At 34.0% G+C, this 22,193-nt stretch overlaps 1 protein-coding gene and 1 pseudogene across 1 annotated transcript; both read right to left on the bottom strand.

Annotated features, from left to right (window-relative positions):
• Positions 1 to 3,061: 3,061 nt before the first annotated feature.
• On the bottom strand, positions 3,062 to 7,302 carry LOC114184486 (annotated as a pseudogene).
• A 13,064-nt stretch (positions 7,303 to 20,366) lies between these two features.
• On the bottom strand, positions 20,367 to 21,155 carry LOC114185936. The gene has a single exon (XM_028073903.1). The coding sequence runs from the start codon at positions 20,995 to 20,997 to the stop codon at positions 20,560 to 20,562; it is 438 nt and encodes a 145-aa protein (XP_027929704.1). The 5' UTR covers positions 20,998 to 21,155; the 3' UTR covers positions 20,367 to 20,559.
• Between the last annotated feature and the right edge of the window lie 1,038 nt (positions 21,156 to 22,193).

Raw genomic sequence — 22,193 nt, 5'->3', positions numbered from 1 at the left:
GGGCCAGGCCCACACTCCATGTTTGATATCTGTCACTAGAAACCTCACTATGATTTACTAAGTTTGGAGTTGATGGCTTTTACTTGTGTGTTATTCTTTGGAGTAGGCGGCGTTAGCCGCTATGTATGCGTCATTATCTTGTGCAGCTAACTAACCATCTATTCTTTTTATTTTAGGACTAGTCGTAGGTGGTTGGGGCTGGATAGTCATCCATATCGGTCCTGACCGCCTAGGTATAGTACATCAGTCCCCCAACCTTTGGCAGGATAGGTCATGTCGAAGGTTATATGTTGTTCCGTCGACTTTTGCAAGAAAAATTGTTCCTTTCTTGGTATTCCTTGGGGTATAATAGTCCTCCAGTCTTGAAAAGTGGGAACGTCGCTAAGACTGTCAGAAGTGATGGGAGTAATTGAAGAGACATATGTTGTCAGGGGTCTCATCAAAAGGGTTTGTGCAATCACCTTTTGTTTGTGATGTTTCGCATTCATAACGTTTAGGTGGGAAAAAATTTATTGGAGCATAGATGTTCTTATAAATAGAGGTCAAGAATAGGATTTGTTTATTCTGCTTCATTCGCTCAAATTTGAGAAAAGTGCCTCATTTTCATTTGTGTCTTGTTCGATATATTTCCTATATCTACCGCCATCTTTACTTTACAAAAACGTATGTCTAGTGATAGCGATAGCATGTCTTCGTCTGATTCGGGTAGTGGGAGTGGAAGGTCAAGGGATGAGGATAGTGGCCATCTGACCGGTGAGGGGGGAATTCCAATGGAGGTTACTCTCAAAACTAGAGAGGATCCAGCAGAGGAGATTGCTGAGAACAATTTGCCGAAAAAGGCGGGTATGAATGGGTGGCCACTGACGTGCGAACGCAACATTCATTCTGGAAAGAGTGAGCATCATTGATTGTGTATGTCACGGCCAGGAAGGGGCCAAGGAAGGTTTCTTTTACATGTACATGTGCCACTTATCCCAACTACATATGCGAGTGCCATTCGACGACTTCATGATGGGGGTGCTTTGCTTACTGAACATTGCCACTACCAAGCTGCATCATAATAGCTAGGGCTATCTTCAAGCATTCCGGGTTTTGTGCCGGTGTCTATACCTCCAGCCTTCCCCACAATGTTTCCTATATTTTTACGATACTCGGCCTAAAAGTCCAATTACTTGGCTGTCATTAATAAGCCGCCTAGGGATAAGCAAGTTGGACGCCTGCTCCCAATCTTTCAAGCATTTCAAAGACAGGTTTTTCAAAGTTGTAGTAAACAAGCGAGATCGTTCACTTTTTAATAATGAAGATGGAAGTACAAAATTTCCGTTCAATTGGACCGACAACCCGTGGCGGTATAAGGATATGAAGAGGGAGGAGTTATCGGTGGCTGATAGAGAAGTGGTGGAGGTTTGATGAGATTTAGCGATAAAATGTCCACTAACGATATAGTTAGGGTTTATTTATCCATGCATCCACTTGTTGATTTAGAAGGTATCATTTTGTGTTTTCATCGTCATGTTTTATTCGAGAGAGATAACCGTTTATGTTGTAGGTCACATGGCTTAGTCAGGAAAGAAGAGATAAAGGAAGGTGGACAAGCCAAGGTGGAAGAGCTTCAGGAGGAGTTGAAGGTGCAGGCCGCCAAGCATGCTGAAGAGAAAGCTGCCTGGGAAAAAGAGCGGGAAGAGTGGCTGGCGGGGAGGAAGCGGTTGGGCTCATAGAAGGTTAGGTGTCTGGGCTTTGAGAAAAAGCTCAATGAAAAAATTCTTATATGAAGACAAATTATGATGAGTTGAAAGAAAAGAACGATGGTCTCGAGAGTGAGCTTGAACATTTAAAGGGTCATATCATTCAACAGCACATAAACGTGGCCAGTACTGATTACGTGAATCTTGCGGATGATAGGGCCAAAGTGGTGGAAGTGGATGCTGATGTTGCTGCTTAGGATCCTTTTTATATTTTGATTTTTATTCAGTACAAGTTTGTAATAATTTTCACATTTATTCGTCCGTGATATTATAATTTGATGGTTGCTTTGTTGCATCTATCGTGTTGTTTTGATACCATTTATTTTTTTACTTTGATCGTGTGTGAAGCACTTACGATTTATTGATTGTTCATTTCGTTGGATGTGATTATGTAATGAGCTCGACCCAGGTCGCTTACTTTGGCAAGTGATGGGAGAGCTTAAGAAAATTATTTAGTGAGAGTGAGTATTCGACCCGGGCCGCTTAATTTGGTAAGTGGTTGGGGACTTAAGAAAATTATTCATTGAGAGTGATTGTTCGATCTAGGCCGTTTACTTTGGTAAGTAGTGGGGAACTTAAGAAAATTATTCATTGAGAGTGAGTATTCCACCTAGGCTACTTACTTTGGTAAGTGGTGAGGAACTTAAGAAAATTATTCAGAGAGAGTGTTTGACCCAGGCCGCTTACTTTGGTAAGTGGTGGGGAACTTAATAAAATTATTTCGAGCGAGTGTTTGACCTAGGCCGCTTACTTTTGGTAAGCAGTGGGAAACTTAATAAAATTATTTCGAGCGAGTGTTCGACCCAGGTCGCTTACTTTGGTAAGGGATGGGGAACTTAATAAAATTATTTATTGACAGATGAATCTGTAATAAACCCTTGTTTTTATTGATAACTTGGGGTGTCTCGTTAAAAACTCCTCAGCCAAAACCCTCCTTAGGGAAAAAATGTCACGTGAGGAAAAAGAGTACACCTTAGGTTACAAGTTGTTTGTCATGATTACATTGGCAAGTTTAACTAAAGTAAAATTTTAAGTGAGATACATTCCACGTGTTCGATATCTCATCTCCTGATAATTGTTCTAACTTGTAAGCACCTCCTCTTGTGTGTTCACGTAGTGGCAGAACTTGACCAAAAATTCTAGGGGGGCTAAATTATATTTGTTACATATAAATTATTTTTTTAATTAAAAAAATTAATTTCCTTACATCATTTTTTTTATTCAAAATAAGCACTCATGACAATAGAATCTAAACAATATAACAATAATATATATGAAAGAGTAACATAAAGTTTATCAATAAAAGTTACCTTTATTCAGAGTGCTCCTTTATGCTCTTTCAATGACTTGAAATCTTCAATAATTGAATCAGAGCTAAAGTTAGTTGCAATATCCTTTTGAATATAGATTATCATAGTGCTTGCTAAAAATTCAGCCTCCATCTTATTTCTCAACTTGTTCTTGATTATTTTCATTGCAGAAAAAGATCTTTCAGTTGTAGCTGTAGAAACTAGAAGAGTCATGATAAGACGAAGTAATCTATCTATCAAGTAGTAAACTTCAGACTTTTTTGTTGTTGCCAAACATGTACATAACTCTTGTATTGTTGATAAATTCTTCAAATTTGAATCTTGACGAGCATCAATAATGAAATGTTGAAGTTGAAAAGTCAAATTAATCTTCTCTTGCTCATTGAAATCCATGGGATAATATTTTTCCACAAGAGTGCAAATTTTATCAATATTAAAAGCTTTATAAGCATCCTTAGGATCCAAAGCAAAGCTTAAAATTAATAACTCCATTGCTTGGTCATTAAATCTACAATTTAACTCTTGTAATTTCTTATCAATGGTAACAAAGAATATTTCAACTTTGAAATAATGCTCCACTATAATATGATCCTTTTGGTGACGAGAGCATCCTTTCCTTGCTACATAAGAAGCCCCAAAATTAGGTACCTCAATATGATGTTTTTCACAAAAAGAAGTCACATTTTTTAATAACTTATCCCAACCATTTTCTCTCAAGTTTTGAATAAGTCCTTTTGTAGAACAAACTAGATGCATAGCATTAACTATATCCTGAGATTGTTGTTGTAATGCTTGACAAAGAACATCTATTATCCCCATAATTTCTCTCATCAAATACAAGATTAGTATAAACTCAAATGAGGTCAAGCTTTTGTAAGCATTATCAGCATCACCACGTTGTGAATAAGTGGATCCATCAATAGTAATTTTTTCTAGAACTAAACAGGTTGCATCATACATATTGATCAAGCTGCAAATAGAAGAGAAATTGGAGCTCCAACGAGTATCTCCAGCTCGTTTTAAAGTACCAATTTGATTTGCCCCTTTACCCTTTTCAAGCTCATCAATTTCTAACAAATATGCAATTTCATCTAACTTGGCAGCCTGTAACTCATCATGACGTTTACTAGAAGAGCAAACAATATTGACAAAAAAGTCAATTTTGAAAAGAATTGGTGAATTGGAATAACTTCTCTTGATGTAGCAACCAAGGCAAGTTGTAACCGATGAGCAAAATAATGAACATAATATGCATAAGGATAATCAGTCAAAAATAATGTTTGTAATCCATTCCATTCTCCTTTCATATTGCTAGCACCATTATACACTTGACCACGAATATTAGAAACAATTAAGATTATGTCGCGATAGTACAACACACAATTCATTCTTCAAAGTTATTGTTGTAGTGTCTTTAGCATGCACAATATCAAAAAATCGCTCTTGAATAAAACCATTTTTATCAACAAATCTCAAAACAAGAGCCATTTGCTCTTTTTTTGATTCATCACGAGCTTCATCGACAACTATACAAAACTTAGAATCCCCAATTTCCTCACGAATATGATTTTTCACTTCACTAGAAAGAATATTCAATAACTCCTTTTGAATTTTAGGTGAAGTATATTTGGAATTGAATGGAGCATTTTCCAACACAACTTTTGCAACTTCATCATTGTATGATGCTATGAGTTTTATCATCTCAAGAAAATTACCTTGGTACCTCGATTCAGTACTTTCATCATGACCTTTAAAAGCACAAGCTTGAAGTGATAAAAAATGAACAGTGTCGATTGAAGTCTTGAGATGTAACCGAGTCTTCATAATTTGATCTAAGCTTTGCACTTCCAAAACATTCCTAATGTGACAATTTTGATTTAACAAGTCTTGACAAGTAGACACTGCAATATTGTGTGGTGAACAAGGATCCTTCCTAATTTGTTTAAGGAAAGCACAATTTTTTCCATTATTAACTTTCCTCCAATTTTAAAAACCTATAAAATAACATTCAAAAAGTTAAAACATGTTGATGACAATAAACTTATTGCCAATTAGAATTCAATGAAAATAAACTTAATTACTTGTAACAATGAAAACATCTGAGTCAGGTCGTCCACTTGGTTTTTTACTAAAACGTTAGCATGGTAAGCAATATGCAGCATCTTTTAATGGCGAATACTTTAACCATGAAGGAAATAAGCTAAACCATGTGTACTGAAATCTTCTTGGATGATCATCTTTACCAGACAATGGATAATTTTCTAGACTCATTTGATATGGACCCCATTTTAGATAAGTCCTTCGTACCTCATCAATTTGATTTGCTGGGTATTGCCAAATTTGAAGACGCTTTCCCGGATCATGTTCTAAAGTATTTTCAAATTCATTATATTTAACTTTAGGAACCTTAGAGAGTTGTTTTTTGTTTTCTTCAATATTTGGATTCTCATGAAGTTTCTCAATTTTAGATGACGTAAATGCATTTTTTTCATCTTCATCACAAGCCTTCCTCTTGAAAAAATAATCAATTCTTTTACTCTTTATCATAATTTTTCTAATATAAATTTTTCACCTCTCACCTATTTACAAAAAGATAAAATTATGAATATTCCAAATTAAATCTTAAAAGCAAGACTCAATATTTTAAGAAAACTAATAACTTCTAAATGATTAGCTTCCCTTACCTTAGAGTAGATTCCTAATCTTGTTCTTCCCTTACACAACTTCAAAGCCTAAAATAGCTCTATCTACACAAAGAAGAGTTTGATCAACAATTAAAGCATGATTTTTTGATCTCTAACAGATAGAGATATGCCTAGAGCGTAGAAAAGCCACATACAAGAGAGAAACATATTGCTTCAAAAATAAAAAGGAAAATATGAACTTACTCAAAAGAAGAAATTGTTCGGTCCAAAATGTTCCTTAACTCTTCAATTTTGTCGTAGTGCAATTTGATTTTGAAAATAATAAGGAATTGATGGTGAAAATTGAGATGGAAATAAAACGGGAGAAAGAGATGAAGGCACGGAAGAGAGAAACCAAATAAAAGAATATAAAAAATTATAATAGAGAAAAAAACGTGATTTTTAAATTTTAAAAAAGATTTTTCAAACTAAATTAATATAAATAAGGTAATAATATGTAAATAAAATAATAATATATAAATAAAGTAATAATATATAAATAAAGTAATAATATATAAATAAAGTAGTAATGTATAAATTATTTTTTTAAAATATATAGAAAATAAAATAAAAATCAATTAATATAAATAAAGTAATAATTTATAAATATTATTTTTTAAATATATAGAAAATAAAATTAAAAAAAAAATGGTTGGGGGAGCCGTGGCTCCCCCTGTCCCTTCATACTTCCGCCATTGTCTTCACGGATCCTGAAGGGTCCTTCCTAGTTGGCTAATAACTCTCCTTTAGTGAACGTTCGTGGGTGGAGTTTTGAATTGTATCTTCTTGCCGCTCTTTATTTGGCCGTCATGTTTCTGATTTGTGCTTTATCTCGGAGTTCTACTAGTAATTCGAGGCTGACACATAGATTGTGTTGGTTCATGTTTTCATCATACGTTTCCTTTCTCAAGCATGGTTCTCCAATTTCGACTGGTAACATAGCATCGGTTCCGTAAACTAGGCTGATGGAGGATTCGTTGGTTGCTGACTGAGGCATTCATCTATAGGCCCATAAGACTTCAGGTAATTCTTCTGGCCATTTCCCCTTTGCTCTCCATCTAATCGTTTTCGAAGTTCTATTAGGATGACCTTGTTGGCGGCTTCTACCTGTCCGTTAGTTTGCGGATGTTCCACGGAGCTTGTTATGTGTTTGATTCCTAGACCCGTGAAGAATTTCGCGAGCTCTTTATCTATGAATTGTCGTCCATTGTTCGTTATGATGGTATGCGACAACTTGTATCTGCATATTATGTCTTTCTAGATGAATTGTTGAACCTGTTGTGTTGTGATGGTGGCGAGTGGTTTGGCTTCGACCCATTTTGTGAAGTAATCGACCCCTACGATGAGGAATTTAACTTGTCGTTTACCAAGAGTGAACAGTCTTAAGATGTCCATTCCCCACTTTGCGAAAGGTCGTGGGGATAATATGGAATGTAACTCCTCTTGTTTTTGATGAATAAGATTGCCATGTTTTTGGCACGATATACACTTCTTGACGAAGTCGTGGCAATCAGACTCCATAGTTGGCCAATAGTAACTGGCTCTTAGGATTCTAGTTGCCATGGATCGCGAGCCTGAATGATACCCTTATATTCCTTTGTAAATTTCCTTTATGACATATTGAGCTTCTTGTTTGGTAACACACTTGAGTAATGGTTGTCCATACCCTCGTTTATATAGGTCGTTGTCAATCATCATGAATCGTGCCGCTTTGGTTTGCCACTCTTTGTTGGCATTAGTAGGTAAGTGTCCAGTTTTCAAATAGTGCACATATGGTGACATCCAATCGTGAGTTGGTTCGAGTACCAAACATGTGTTTGCTGTGGAGGGTGGCGCCAATGTTTGTTGTAGTAGGGACTTGTACTTTCCTTTATGCTTCGTACTTGCTAGCTTAGATAAGGCATCAGCCTGGGCGTTTTGTCCTCTTGGTATATGCTCTATTTTGACGTTTTCGAATCCGGACTGTATGACATTTCAGACCAGGTGGGTAATATTGGAGGAGTGTGGAGTCTTTAATTTGGAGTTCGTCATTTAGGTGTCCCACGGTCAGTTTGGAATCTGTCTTGCATGTGAGGATGCGTATTCCAACTTCCTTTGCTAGGGACAGGCCAATTAAGATGGCTTCATATTCGGCTTGATTATTGGAGGTCTTGAAGGCGAAGTGCAGTGATTTTTCGATGAGTATCTAGTTTGGACCTTTGAGAACAATGTCGATGCCTACTCCTCTTTGATTAAAAGATCTGTCAGTATTCAAAGTCCATTGTTCTTCTTGCGGCGCGTGTTGTAGGTCATTGACGAAGTCTAGGAGGCATTGAGATTTGACAGGTCCGTGCGGTTCATAACAGATATTGAATTCAAATAGTTCCACCGCCCATGAAGACATTCGACCGACTAATTCTGGCTTCTGGAGTATTCTCTAGATAGGATAGACTATCCTCACGATGAATTGGTGATTCTGAAAGTAGGGTTTGAGTCGTCTTGCAGCGTTTACTAAAGATAGGGCCAGCTGCTCGACCACCTAGTATCTGGTTTCAGGGTCTTGCAAGGATCGACTAACAAAGTATACTAGGTATTCGGTGCTAGCAGATTCTTGGGTGATGGCAACGCTAACTGTTCCTTTAGTGGCTGTGATGTAAACTATTAGTGGGAGGTTGATGTTTGGCTTTTGTAGGATTGGAGGGGATGCCAGGGTTGTTTTGAGGTCTTGAAAAATATGCTCGTATTCGTCGTTCTATGCAAACTTTGTTGATTTCTTGAGGAGGTGGATGATGGGTCTGGTTTTGTCAGCTAGTTTGGGATGAAATCTTGATATGGCGGTAAGACGACCTACTAATTGGTGCACCTCCTTGATGTTCATTGGGCTTCGCATTTTGATGATAGCTCTGCATTTTTCAGGGTTCGCTTCAATTCCTCATTGTGTGAGCATGAAGAGCAAGAACTTCCAACTATCAACGCCGAAGACATATTTGTCAGGGTTTAACCACAGGTTGTATTTTCGAAGTGATGTGAACACCTCGGCCAAGTCCTTTGAGTGTTGCAGGTGGCTAGGAGATTTGACAACCATGTCGTCTACGTATACTTCGACACACTTGCCCAACAGGTGGTTGAATACTTTATCCATTAGCCTTTGGTAAGTGGCGTATGCGTTCTTTAGGCTGAAAGGCATGACTTTGTAAAAGTAGTTGGTGTCTTCAGTAACGAAGGCAGTTTTAAACATGTCATCTAGGGCCTTGGGTATCTAGTTGTAACCAAAGTAGGCGTCCAGGAAGTTGAGTACACGGTTACCGGCTGCGGCATCTACGAGCCTGTCGATGCTAGGTAGGGGATATGCGTCCTTTGGACATGCTTTGTTGAGGTCAGTATAGTCAATGCACATCCTCCATTTGCCGCTGGATTTTTTGACGAGGACGACATTGGCTAACCAGGTGGTGTAATGGGCCTCAAAGATGAATTCGACCTCAAGAAGTTTTGTTGCTTCTGCTTTTGTTGCAAGGCTTCATTCGTCTCCTAACTTTCTTTTCTTTTGGGAGACGTACCTGGCTTCTTTGTATATTGAGAGTTTGAGGACAGCTATTTGAGGGTCTACGCCGGGCAAGTCTGTCGTTGACTAGGTGAATAAGTCTATGTTGTCGTTGAGGGTTGCCTCGATCAGGGCTTGGTTACTACGGCTTAAACCGACACCAAGTTTAAGGCTTTTATTGGTTTGATGTGAGAATCATAGCATATTCTAGGGTCTAGATCTTCGTTGGCTAGGGTCAGGCCGACGTCGGGATGTCGCTCAATGTTTGTAACCAGAGCGGGTTCTTTGGGTTGCAAGATGGCAATATAGCATTCCCGCACCAGCCTTTCATCGCCGTGAATTGTGATGATGTATCCGGATGAGGATGGGAATTTCATGGCGAGGTGGGGTGTGGATACGATAGCTCATAGTTTGTTTAGCGAGGGTCGTCCCAAAAGAACGTTGTATGATGTGTGGGCATCGACCACAAGGTAACAAATAGGAATGGTTTTGGTTTGGTGGCCTTCGCAAAAAAGGGTATGTAGGTCGATATACCCGCGTGTGTATAATTTTTCTCCAGAGAATCCGTAAATGGGCTCATCATAGGGGATCATAGCCTTTGTAGGTAACTGTAACTTTTGATAGGTTGCCCAATACAAAATGTCAACTAAGCTGCCTTGGTCGATCAACACCTTTTTAACCGCAAAGTTTTTGATTTCCAAGATGATGACCATGGGGTCATCCTGTTCGTGATCCATGCCTTGGAAGTCGGCATCAGTGAAGGTAATTGGCGGCATTCGATGGCCTCTATGAGATCAAAAGACGGAGTTGACGGATTGTGCCCTTTGAAGATGTTTCTTCCTGGCAGAGGAAGTTGACCCCCCCACCAGCGAATCTGCTAGATATGGTGTTGATAGTGCTGCATAAGCGGGGAGGGTCTGCGGAGGCGATATTGGTGTGGGCTTGCGCGTTGTTGTTGTGTCATCATGTTGTTGGTGGGTGCCGGTAGGTCTAGTATTGGTTGAGTCACGATGGCTGATGGGTCTGGTATTAGGATGACTTTCTCGTTTAACGAATCTTTTTAAGTGGCCGACGCGTATCAGTTCTTCAATTTTATCCTGTAGCGCCTTGCATTCGTTTGTGATGTGACCGTTATTGCGATGGTATTTGCAATATTTGGTCATGTCGGCGTTTGGGGGTTGACGGTTTTGCGAGGGGGGGGTATCAAGTCTTTTTGAAGGGCTTTATCCATAATGTGGGATTGGGGGGCAATTAGAAGCGCATACCAGGAGAATCGAGGTGGTCGAGGTTCGCATGGTCTATATTGTGGTCGACTGGGTGGTTTGGGGTCATGGGATTATAGTCGGATTTGGTGGCTGGTCTCGTATGTTTAGAGTCTGTAGGTTGGTACTCAACACATATATGGGTGTGTAGAGTTTTCATTTCCTCCATGCGGATATAGTCGACGGCGCGTAGCTTGAGCTCGTGCATGGTAGCTGGTGGTCGAAGGCAGACGTTGTCTGCGAATGGTCCTGGTTTTAGAGCTAGTGCCATGCATTGTAGGATCATTTCCCGCGTCAGGGTTTTCATTCGGAGAGTGGCTTTTCCGAATCGGTCAATGAAGCTGCAGAGCATTTCGTCATCTTCTTATCGAACGCTTAGGATGGACAACAAGGTGGTTTGATGGGGGTGACTTCCAACAAACTAGGTGGTGAATAGGTGGGATAGGGTGTCGAAATAGTCAATGGAGTATGAAGGCAAGTATGTGAACCATTCTAGGGCTGGTCCTTTGAGGGTGGTGGGAAAGGCCTTGCACAAAACGACATCTTCACTTGTGTACAGGTTGACATGAGTGACATAGATTTTAACGTGCTCATCGGGGTCAATGTCCTCGGCATAGCGTTCTTACGTGAAGACTTCCCATTGGCTAGGGAGAGGGGTTTCAGTTATGTCGTCGATAAAAGGGTGACGACGTTTGTGTGTATGGGGTGGCAGATGATGGTGGGGAAGGTAAAGGTGGGATGTGGGTGGTAGGGGGTTGGTGGTGTGGGTGGGAAGGGTGTGGTTGTGGTGTGCGAGGAGTAGGGTTGTACTCGCTTTCTTCCTTAGTGGGTGGAAAAGGAGGGATTTCAACATTTTTTCCTTTCTAGGTGGGGTCAGCTTCTATCTTCCTTCTCAACCTAGAGTTCTCTTGTCTTAGTGCTTCCATCTCGTCAGCACTACGCTTCTTAGGGTCAACGAGCTCTTGTTGCATCTTGGCCTGCCCTTCCAGAATAGCAGCCAAATTCAAGTTGTTGTTTGCAGGCATGCTTGGCCCTGCCTCAGGTTCCTTCGAGATTCCAGCTCTGCTATGTGTGGAAACCATCCTTGCGAGTTCTTGGATTGTTGTGGTAAGATACTAACTCGTGCCCCACGTTGGGCGCCAATTGTTCCTGCGGAAACAATAACATAGTATCAGGGAGCACAAATCATATATTACCCCAATTGTTGACTTCTCGGACTGGTTGCTCCTTGGTTTGAATATGTCCTCTTTTAGTGTTGGCGGATTGGACCCTTAGGATTACCTGCGGAAAAGATTCTGACAATCAAGTCAGCAAAGGCTCTCAAAAGTCAAATCACATATTAGTGAATTAATGAAAGCGTACCTTTAATAGTTGGGGTCCACATGTATTTATAGAGATATTAACTATGTTTTCCCCCTTTATGGGCTGGGTCCCTCTTTATTGCATTGGGCCAATGTTCAGGCTTTGATTGGGCATGGGCCAAGACCAAGCTCCATGTTTGTGATCTGACACTAGAAACCCCACTGTGATTTCCTAAGTTTGGAGTTGACAACTTTTACTTGTATGTTATTCTTTGGAGTAGGCGGTGTTAGCCGCTATGTATGTGTTGTTATCTTGTGCAGTTAACTAACCATATATTCTTTTTATTGTAGGACTAGTTGTAGGCCGGATAGTCATCCATATCAGTCTTGACCGTCTAGGTATAATACAAACTCAAATCTTCATAACCAAGCATTAATAAACAAATTATGTGAACAATAACTCAGATACGATAATTATGATGATTGACTTTAATAATATTAATTCAGGAGACTTAGATTAAAACTCACCAAACAAGTATCCTGGAAAAACTTTAATGTTTAAGAAGCTTCTAATTATAGCATCTAAAAAAAACTATTATAAAACCTAATCAAAACTCAATACAAAACAATTAAAAAAATAGTAATAAAGCTTACTACAAAACTCAAAAAAATAGAAAGTTTTTATCCTAATTTTAAACCTTCATATATTCTTTTAGTATGTCGTATCCATAGTTTATAGCCACATCAAAACACGATCTTTAAGATTATATGGGTGCAAACTATGAAATATAAATATTGTCTATTAAAACACATGTATTATGTATGCAATGAGAATTCATGATTGAAGATTTGTTTGGTCAACAGAGAGAATATCCTAAGCTAAAAATAAACATTTTTTCATCCTTTAACTCTGCCGCTGACAGGGGCATGAAAATCAAGTTGAAGGAGGTGAAGAAAACAAGTTACTAATTAATCACATAGTTTAAGACAATTCAAAGTTGAAATAAAACATATAAAAGATTTAATATATGGTGGAGTGAAATTGAACTCTTCAACTCTTTTGGAATTTATTTTAATCATAGTGGACGACTCGGAAACTAAGGCAAATATTTAATAAGAAGAAATTAGTGGCGAGTACCTCGTCCTATTTGGCAAGGCTTTTCAAAGTTCAGTCAAAATATAAGAAAATATACATAAAAAGCTATTTATATTCACTAAAATGGATTTTGAATTGTTTTTTAGTAGAAAAGTATAGACGGAGAAATTAATTTATTTCAAACGCAAGTGAAATTTAATATAGACAACTAGGGATGTAAAAAAAAATCGTACTCACGTCCACAGATAAAACTTATAACAGGTATAAATGAATAGTATAAATGGATACTCGCGGATAATGAGTACAAATATCTTTTATACCCGTATGTTAATAGAGTGGGTATGGGCATCATTGTATTCGTACTCGTGGACATCCGTACCCGCTATACTCTAATTTAAATTAAAAAAAATGATTAAAACATTAATACATTGATTTTGGATGGGTTATTTGTTATGAATTGGTTTTAAAAAATCTTCATTTCTTTATAAATTGTCATTCAACACTATTTAAATAGGTTATTTGCAATTTGTTTGAAATTTATGAATATTTTGCATTGTATTTTTATTTGAATTTATGGTTAAAATATGTTATTAAATATTAAAATTTTGTTTCGTTAATATTTGTGGGTACCCGTGAATATCCGTAAATATTAAAGAAATATGCAAGTACTCGCATAACGGATGTCTACATGGATATAAATACGGAACATATATTTAACCAGTAAATACAGTATGGAGAGCTCCTACCCGTATCCTACCCGCCCGTTTACATTGCTATATACAACTAAACAATATTGGTTGATTCATAATGAAGTAAAAATAAAAACTAGGGGAAAGCAGCATGAGAAAAGAAGCAATATTTTCAGCAAGAAGCATTGTGGCATATATGAGGCATAAATAGATTCCCCACCCAAGAAGGGGAGAGTTCCATAAACTTAACTCAGCATTTGATGCTCCTTTCTTGGCCACCAAATAATATGGAACGTTCCTCTCTCCATGGACAATAATAGATTTACATCGGAGATTCTATATTCGCTAAGAATATGATTAAATAATAATATATATATATATATATATATATATATATATATATATATATATATATATAGATTGGATACAATTTTCACTTTGATCAACTATTTTGGTGAGGTAGAATTAAACATAATTTTTACTATGTTAAGATGATATTAGAACTTATATAGTTAAGTTTTTTGGAATTATTAAGCTATAGGATTTATATTAAACAGGAGTTACAAAACAGATTAGTTTAGCGCATTTTGTTCTATCACATAGTCAGTTTGTCAAAATTAGAGATGATTTTCTGACCAACCATAGAAGAGTTGGTTGATAATCCTTCCCAACTGTTCGGCCAAAAGACAATCCAATGAACTCGTTTATTAAACAAAAAATATATAATCAAATCGAAATATATAATTTTATATGTAAATTCATATTACAAATTAATTTTATATGTAAAAGTACTTATAAATTACTGAAAGAATACTTATAAAATACACAAACTTTTATACAATATACTGAAAGAATATTAAATTAAAAGATTTCTTTTTTCTTTCTTGTTGAGCAAGTGAAACCAAATTTGTGTCAGATTTCTCCGCCGATGTATGCGAATCATTGGAAAGAAAATACAAATCAGGATTTGGCATTCCCAACCCCAAACTCAACATATATCTATCTACACAATTACTTTGTGCAAATAATGAAGTACAATAGTATATAAGTGCTAAATATTGACTAAACATATTCTCATTATCTAGTAGTTTTTTTTCCTTGATACAATTTAAATATTTAGTTAAATTTTTTGGTTATAACATATTATTGTCCGATTTAAATATAATTACCTTATTGAAGTAGTTGAGAAGAAATAATGAGAAATGTATTAATTCAGTTTTATTTGTTTGGATATGCATATATAAGGTATAAATCATTAGATTTTAAAATTTATAAAGTTTATAATGATATATAAGATGACTTTATTTGAAAAATAAGATTGAAAAATTTATATTGAAAAAACATAAGTCACGTTAAAATAACAATGTTAAATTTTTATATAATTTCATTATAATAAAAACTATCAATTTTTAAGTCACGCCAATTTTAATTTTTTTATGATATATATATATATATATATATATATATATATATATATATATATATATATATATATATATATATATATATATATATATATATATATATATATATATATATATATATAGAGAGAGAGAGAGAGAGAGAGAGAGAGTAAAAGGTTAAGATTACGAAATCAAAACGACGAGTCATTCCTTTTAAAAAATTATAAATATACTTTAGTCGTCATAGTTTTGTAAATGTATGAGTTTAATTTTATATAATTTTAATTGTAAATTTAATTCTCTAGTTTTCTAAAATTAAGCACTTAGATGACATATCCATATTAGACTAAAATTACTTAACTTTGAAAAACAAAAAATTTAAACGTGTCATTAAAATTTTACTAGAAATAAAGATTCTGAGACATTTGAGACGAGTTTTTATCTCACAAACGTGAAACTTTTAAGAAAATAGACGAGTAGTTCAATTGTAACTGCATGGATATATTTTTATATGGTAATGCGGTTCATTATTTTTTATTTAAAAACCATTTAATATTAAAAAAATTTAACGAAACTAAAAATCGAAATAAAATATTTAATAAACATAATTTAACGTATCAATTTAATATGGATCTTAAACTTATTAATTTGTGCGTGTAGCCTACGTAGAAAAGAAACAGAAAATAAAAAAAATGGTAATATGATAAAAAAGAAATTACTCTGTCGTGTAAGCTTACTATGTTTGATTCTTGATAGAAAGTACAAAGAAATAAAAAAAAAAAAGGAAAAACAACATAAAATAACTATTGTATAAGTTGTTTGTTGTGAACAATATCTTATGATTGACCATAAAGTTATTATCTAAATAGATATAAGATTGAAAAATGGATGGCAATTAGGACGAAAATGAAACATTCTAAAAACAAATTAGCATCTCTAAGCTCTAATGGGCAGAATAGAAAAGTGATTTCATATATAAACTCTCATTTCTTATAAAGATTTTTAGCGATGAATTTTTATATATATTTAATAGTCTTACATTATTTAAAACTCAAAATCAAGAATTGTTTTTAATCTTTTAAGGTTGTTTAAAAACAAAATCATAACATAATTTTGTGTTCCAAAATAAATAATATCTCAAATATAATTATTAAGTGTGAAAATTTTATCTCAATAAAAATGAACAATTATGGTCAAAGAGTGTAAAATTTTTGACGGAGAATTTGTTGGTAATGCTTTCATAGTGTTACGTAAGAATACACTTGAAACATTTTTTCTCTATAGTTGAGAATTAGCCACGTAAATAAATGCGTCGAAATTATTACGTGGATAGTTAAGCTTTTTCTTCAATCACCTAAAATGAAGAGAGAAAATTTTCACTTTTCCCTTCAAAGTGCACCCACCAACTTTGGGGGTTAAAAAAAAAAAAAACTAGAAATGAAGTGCGAAAGGAAAGAGAAAGCCTTGGAAGACAAAATGTGCATGACGCAGATGGAATTGTTAGCTCCTGTGATATAACTAATTTGAATAATTGGGTTGTTGTCACCCACCTTTTCAGTAACCACACAGACTTGGTCAACTTTAACGTGCTAAGCTGTACCTTTCAGATTCTCACAAACTTTTACACACTTTTTATCTCTCTCTAAATATATAAACAAACAATATATATATATATATATATATATATATATATAATATATATATATATATATATATATATATATATATATAAAAGATTCTCTTATGCTTTTCATTCATTTTATAATACCATCAGGTGAATACGAAACATAAGACCACGTGTCAGAATTTGTATAATATTATAGAATTCTTATTTCTCTTGTAGCTTGTTAGTTTTTTTTTTACATATATATATATATATATATATATATATATATATATATATATTTCTATTAAACTACCATTTTTATAATAAATAAAATCATGCATGTAACCTTATATTGTTCTGCTTCTCCATTTAGTTGATTCCAATATTTTCTTTTTTTTTACTGTTGGAGTAGGTTCATTCACGGGAACACTTACCATTTGCATCCCTTGGTTCAATAATGAGAGTTGTACACATGTAGATCAAGCACCTTTTTTGGATCCGGTGATAATACACATTTTATTTTCGACTCCACATTTATCCAACATCAATAAAATAACATTTGCATTTTAAAATACGAAATAATTTTGAATAAATGAAACAAAAAACTAAAAATATTAGTTTCGTTATTAAGTGTTAGAATATATAGGAAAATTAAAAGGTCTACTTATAAATTTTTTTCTTTTGGATTGTCTTTTTAAACTAAAGGGGACTGAGTTTGACAAAAGCTCACATTGTAACAATATTTTACAAACACACAACAAATACAATCAATATAAGGAATCAACTTTCTAACATAGTAACACCTTATTATTACACCCTGATTGAAAACCTTATCTACAAATAACAACACCCGTAAACAAAACAATACAATGGAATGAATTTACCTAAAACAAAACAAGGGTAGTAGGAGAAGAAAATTTAGGTGAACCACTATGTTCTTCTCTTGAGAGAATGATCTTGAAATCACTCAAAGAAAGCTCCATGAAACGTTTATTAGCTCAATAATAATTCTCTATCAATCGTGAAAATGACTTTAGAAATGTAAGTTAAAAAATCATGTATAAGGGATTCAGAACGAGAGAATTTTATAGATTTTAAAGTGATAATTTTAATGGATCAAAACTACATTTTAAACTGTTTATTTATGAAATCAATGGATTAAAATCCACTCAAGCAAATTAAAATAAAATAGCTCAAAATCTTTTAAAAGCACAAGAAAAATTAACCTATTAAAAACTTATTTTAACATATTAAAATAAAAAAATTTAGCATATTAAAATTATGTTTTAGTCAATTAAAAAATTCCTATCATGGAGATAAGTTCTAAAACAAAATGAAATGACTATGAAACTACTAAAAGAGAAACTTACATACAGTCCTAATCAACACAAAAACACTTCCTAAACTGATAATAGATTTTGGTCCTAGAGAGAGAGAGAGTACTTGGTAATACATTTTGCTTGCCCACCAAATTTAGAGATGCATAGCAAATGACTATTACATGTGAGAGGTGCTAGAAGATTAGAGGAACTAATATAATGAGATGCCATTATTTTTTGTGATATTTTTCGTATGTAGGGTCTTCATTTCCTGTTTCTTCCGGCCACTTTTATTTTTAATTCTTTTATTCATTATGTATCTTCATTGGGCGAGGCTAAAGGCTGTAATGACTGATGTTTCAAATTTGGTTAGATCTCATGTTTTAAGTAAATTGGTGTGCCAAAATATTTTAGAGGGATTACATATGGATGAGGCCATGAGTTTATGGACATATTTTTTATGCAGTTGTCCTAGTTTTTTTAAAGTGTTTTATGAGTCTCTAAGTGTTTGAAACTTCTGAACTTTGCTTTCTTTCGTTTGCTTTTTATTGTTGTAGTTTTGATTTGTTTTGATTTTTGTTATGTTGTTTTGGTTTTCTCTTTGTAGTACATTCTCACATACACATTGAGGACAATGTTTCATTCAAGGGTAGGGGAGATTATTGTTGTTGTTAGTTTAGTATTTATTGCTTTTAGTTTAGACTTGCCATTATTTTTTCTTAACATACTTTTTGTTGGATTCCTATGCTTTTAATTTTTGAATAATTTTTAGTTTCTTCATCTTTAGTTAGAGGTTTCGAGCATAATATATTTGTTTCTAACATTTTAGTGTAATAAGTTTTGCATGATAATTATTTTGTGAATCATTATTTTGTAGAATATACACCTTTGTTAGATTAAAGTATATTTTCTTCCATTCTTATAAGATTCACTTTTGTGTGTAAGTGTTTTAGAACTTGACTTCACTCTTTTTTATATTACATATTCACATGCACTATTTTAATATGACTTATACCTTCTTTCATTTTTAGCTACTAAGCCAAATTGACCTACCTTGAATTATTTCAACATTTATACTTCTTTGATACTTCTTGACCTTTTTCTGGTTGATTTTTAGCTTATTATTGCCTTGAATTTGAAAAACCATGATATGTCCAACCTTTGGAATTTAGGGAGCTTTGGAATTGTTTTAGCAATTGGTTAAAAATAAGTGAGGGTGTTACATTGAGCTTTGCATTGATTTTATGTATATTGAGATTTTAATGCATTCTGAGATAATTAGATGTAGTTAGAAAATTAAAAAGCATGAGAAAATGTGAAAAATGAAAACATATGTGGTTTGATATGAAAAAGAAAAGAAAAATGGATGAAAAAGAGTGTTTATGTTTCATTGAGTGTAAATACCATTTAAACACTTAGAGATAGAGAAAGACTTTTACATATATTATTCTATTATTAGTATATGATTTGATCGTGATTCTTGTCACTTTTATGTTTTGAAATAGACATTTTATTATTTTGATTCTTTACTACTTTTGATGTATGATTCATTTTTTGGTTTGTTCACATTCTCCTTATTGGTGTAATGTTGCTCTATAAGGGAATGAATAGATCTTGAAAAAAGTTAAAAAACTATGCATACAAATATACAATTGTACACGAATTATCAATTAAACCAAAAGTGTAGGAGTAGAGAAAATGCACACAACAGATTTATACTAGTTCATCTCCACTTGAGGCTACATTTAGTCTCTTAAGTAACTTGTTTAAGAAACTTCACTAATAAACACCTTTGATAGTAATGAATATCACCTTCTCCGTATTATAGAGTATATATGACCATAATTTCAGAGCTAATATATATAAGATCATCACACAACAAAATATTAAAAAGCAATCAGATTGTTACTCAAATCAAATGCAATATCAAATCAAATCAAATATAAAATGTTCCAATGAAATAAACCAAAGCTGGAATAAAACGATGCTTTTCAAACGCAAAAGATAAAACTTTAGAACTTAAAAAGCAAAACACATAAAACTTCAAAATTGTCGCCGCTTTATTCTTCTATATTCCTTTCTTTTCTTCTCCCGTTTTTGTCAACATAAACAAGAGATAAAAGTAAAAAATATGTTATTATTGCGAATGGGAAGGCTTGGATGAAGAGGGAGATACTGTGTTGAAAGGATAATAGATATCAAGGCGCATATATATATATATATATATATATATATATATATATATATATTAATTGTAAATGAAATTCATTTAATTGAGTTATTATTGAATGTGTAAAAATACAATCTATGTCGAATCTTATCTAAATCTTCAATCATTACTAAACTTTCAACGAGTTTTTTTCTAATATATAACAAATTTTCGTTTCGAGCCATACCCAAGAATTTACTTAAAAAATCGAACTTAAGAATCTTTTGAGACATTCAACACTTGTCCGCAAATGCCACTCATAAACACAAATTGTACATTCGGTGTTTCAATAAATTGGATCTTTATTACATCATTCCATTCAAATTCAAGTAGATCCGCCTCCCTGATTCTTTCATTCAAGTAACTGTAATATAAACTAAAGAACAACTTCAACACAAAAGAACAACATAATCGATCACAAACAAGGTTCCACCAAAAGCCAATCTTCTTCTTTTTCTTCTTGAACTTGATCCATCCGAAATGAAACCCCCTTTTCAGAAGACGTGAATTTGTTATCATCTTTCTTCTCCCAATCACAATCATCTTCCGACAACCCAAAGAAATCTGAATCGGGTTCATCTATGACCCGCCAAAGTTTGTGCTTTTGAGAACCTTTGGTTTTACCCTTTGACTTGCAAGCTGGGTGGAGGTGGCAACCGGTACAACGTGGTGTGCCACACTTTCCGGTGAACTTGGAGTGATTGGTGGGCTTAGATGACACCTTAACGAATAATCCAGCAGTGGGAAGAGAATCAAACCGGGTGACTATTCGGGTATCGGGTCTCGGGTTAAGTGAACTTGGTAGGATCCGATAAGACCTCACCATTCCATGTTGACGACCCTCTCTCTTCATCTTTATTCGTGTAGTTGTGGGCTAAGCAAATTGAGAAAAAAAAAAAAAACTAAGAATAGAGGAATCGATGAAAGATGATGAATTTATTTTCATGTCCCTATATATAGTGTTCGATTTGGCATGGAGTTGAACTTGGGGCACAAGTACCATTTGGAAAAACTTGTACACAAAGTACTCAAAAATGGTGAAAGAATGAATACTTTTCAAAACTCATTCGCATTAAATATACTACACAATGCATTTTTTAATCATTTAAGATGTATTATTTTTTTTGTTTCTTTCACGTTCATTTATTTTATGGACATAATTTATAATGTATTAATATTTTAAGGTTCTGAATAATTTGAAGTTAATAGTTAATTCATCGTATCAATTGGTTATATTTAAAATTTTAGCTTTCTTGTACGTTTATTATTTGATTGTTTTCTTCATTGACTTTTGTTCACCGCAATTTATAGAAATCATTTGTATATATTTTATTAAATTGGTAGGCCTCCGATGGTGGAACAAAATAGAAACCACCTAAGTTTGTAATTACAATTCAAGCATATAGTTCTGGAAATAAAAGTGAATAAAATGAAAAATGTGGAAAATATCTACAATGCTAACTATTCATTTTATTTTTATTTTGTTAATCACATAAATTTAAGTATTTCATGAAAATAATTATGCTAGTAATAAATTTATTAAAGTCAGTGTTCAACTGTATGGATCTTAAATGTGTAATTACCGCACTAATGCATATAATTATTTATTTGAGTATAAACAACTTTATATATATATAGATATATAGATATATATTGTGCTTAATAAAATTTAATTATTAGAGTTTATTTGTGTAAATTATTCTTATCACTACAAGAAAATTATTAAATAGTCATCAAATTTAAAGACATAAAATAATTAGTCACTATAGTAACTAATAGGATAAAAATTTATAAAATAATATTATTGATATCTAAAATAGTCTTTATAATGAACAAAAAAATATAGTTGGTTTGTGAAATATTATCTAAATTGGTCTCCAACATTAGCTATCAATTGTTTCTCAAGGATTAGGATTTGTTCCTGCAGAGAACAAATAAGATGAGTTAGGCACAAGCGTCACCTTACCATGTAGTCCGTTATCTCCTCAGTTGGTCTCTTCCCGGTTGGTACATGTCAGCTTGAACCCAGGAGGGGTTACCTGCAGAAGA

This window comes from Vigna unguiculata, chromosome 5 (assembly GCF_004118075.2).
Source record: "Vigna unguiculata cultivar IT97K-499-35 chromosome 5, ASM411807v1, whole genome shotgun sequence".
In the NCBI taxonomy this organism is placed as follows: Eukaryota; Viridiplantae; Streptophyta; class Magnoliopsida; order Fabales; family Fabaceae; genus Vigna; species Vigna unguiculata.
The sequence above is the reverse complement of the archived record's forward strand: the minus strand, read 5'-3'. Positions and strand labels throughout refer to the sequence as shown.

Excerpts from the sequence above, each read along its gene's own strand:
- LOC114185936 (XM_028073903.1), bottom strand. The coding sequence starts at position 20,997 with ATGAAGAGAGAGGGTCGTCAACATGGAATGGTGAGGTCTTATCGGATC.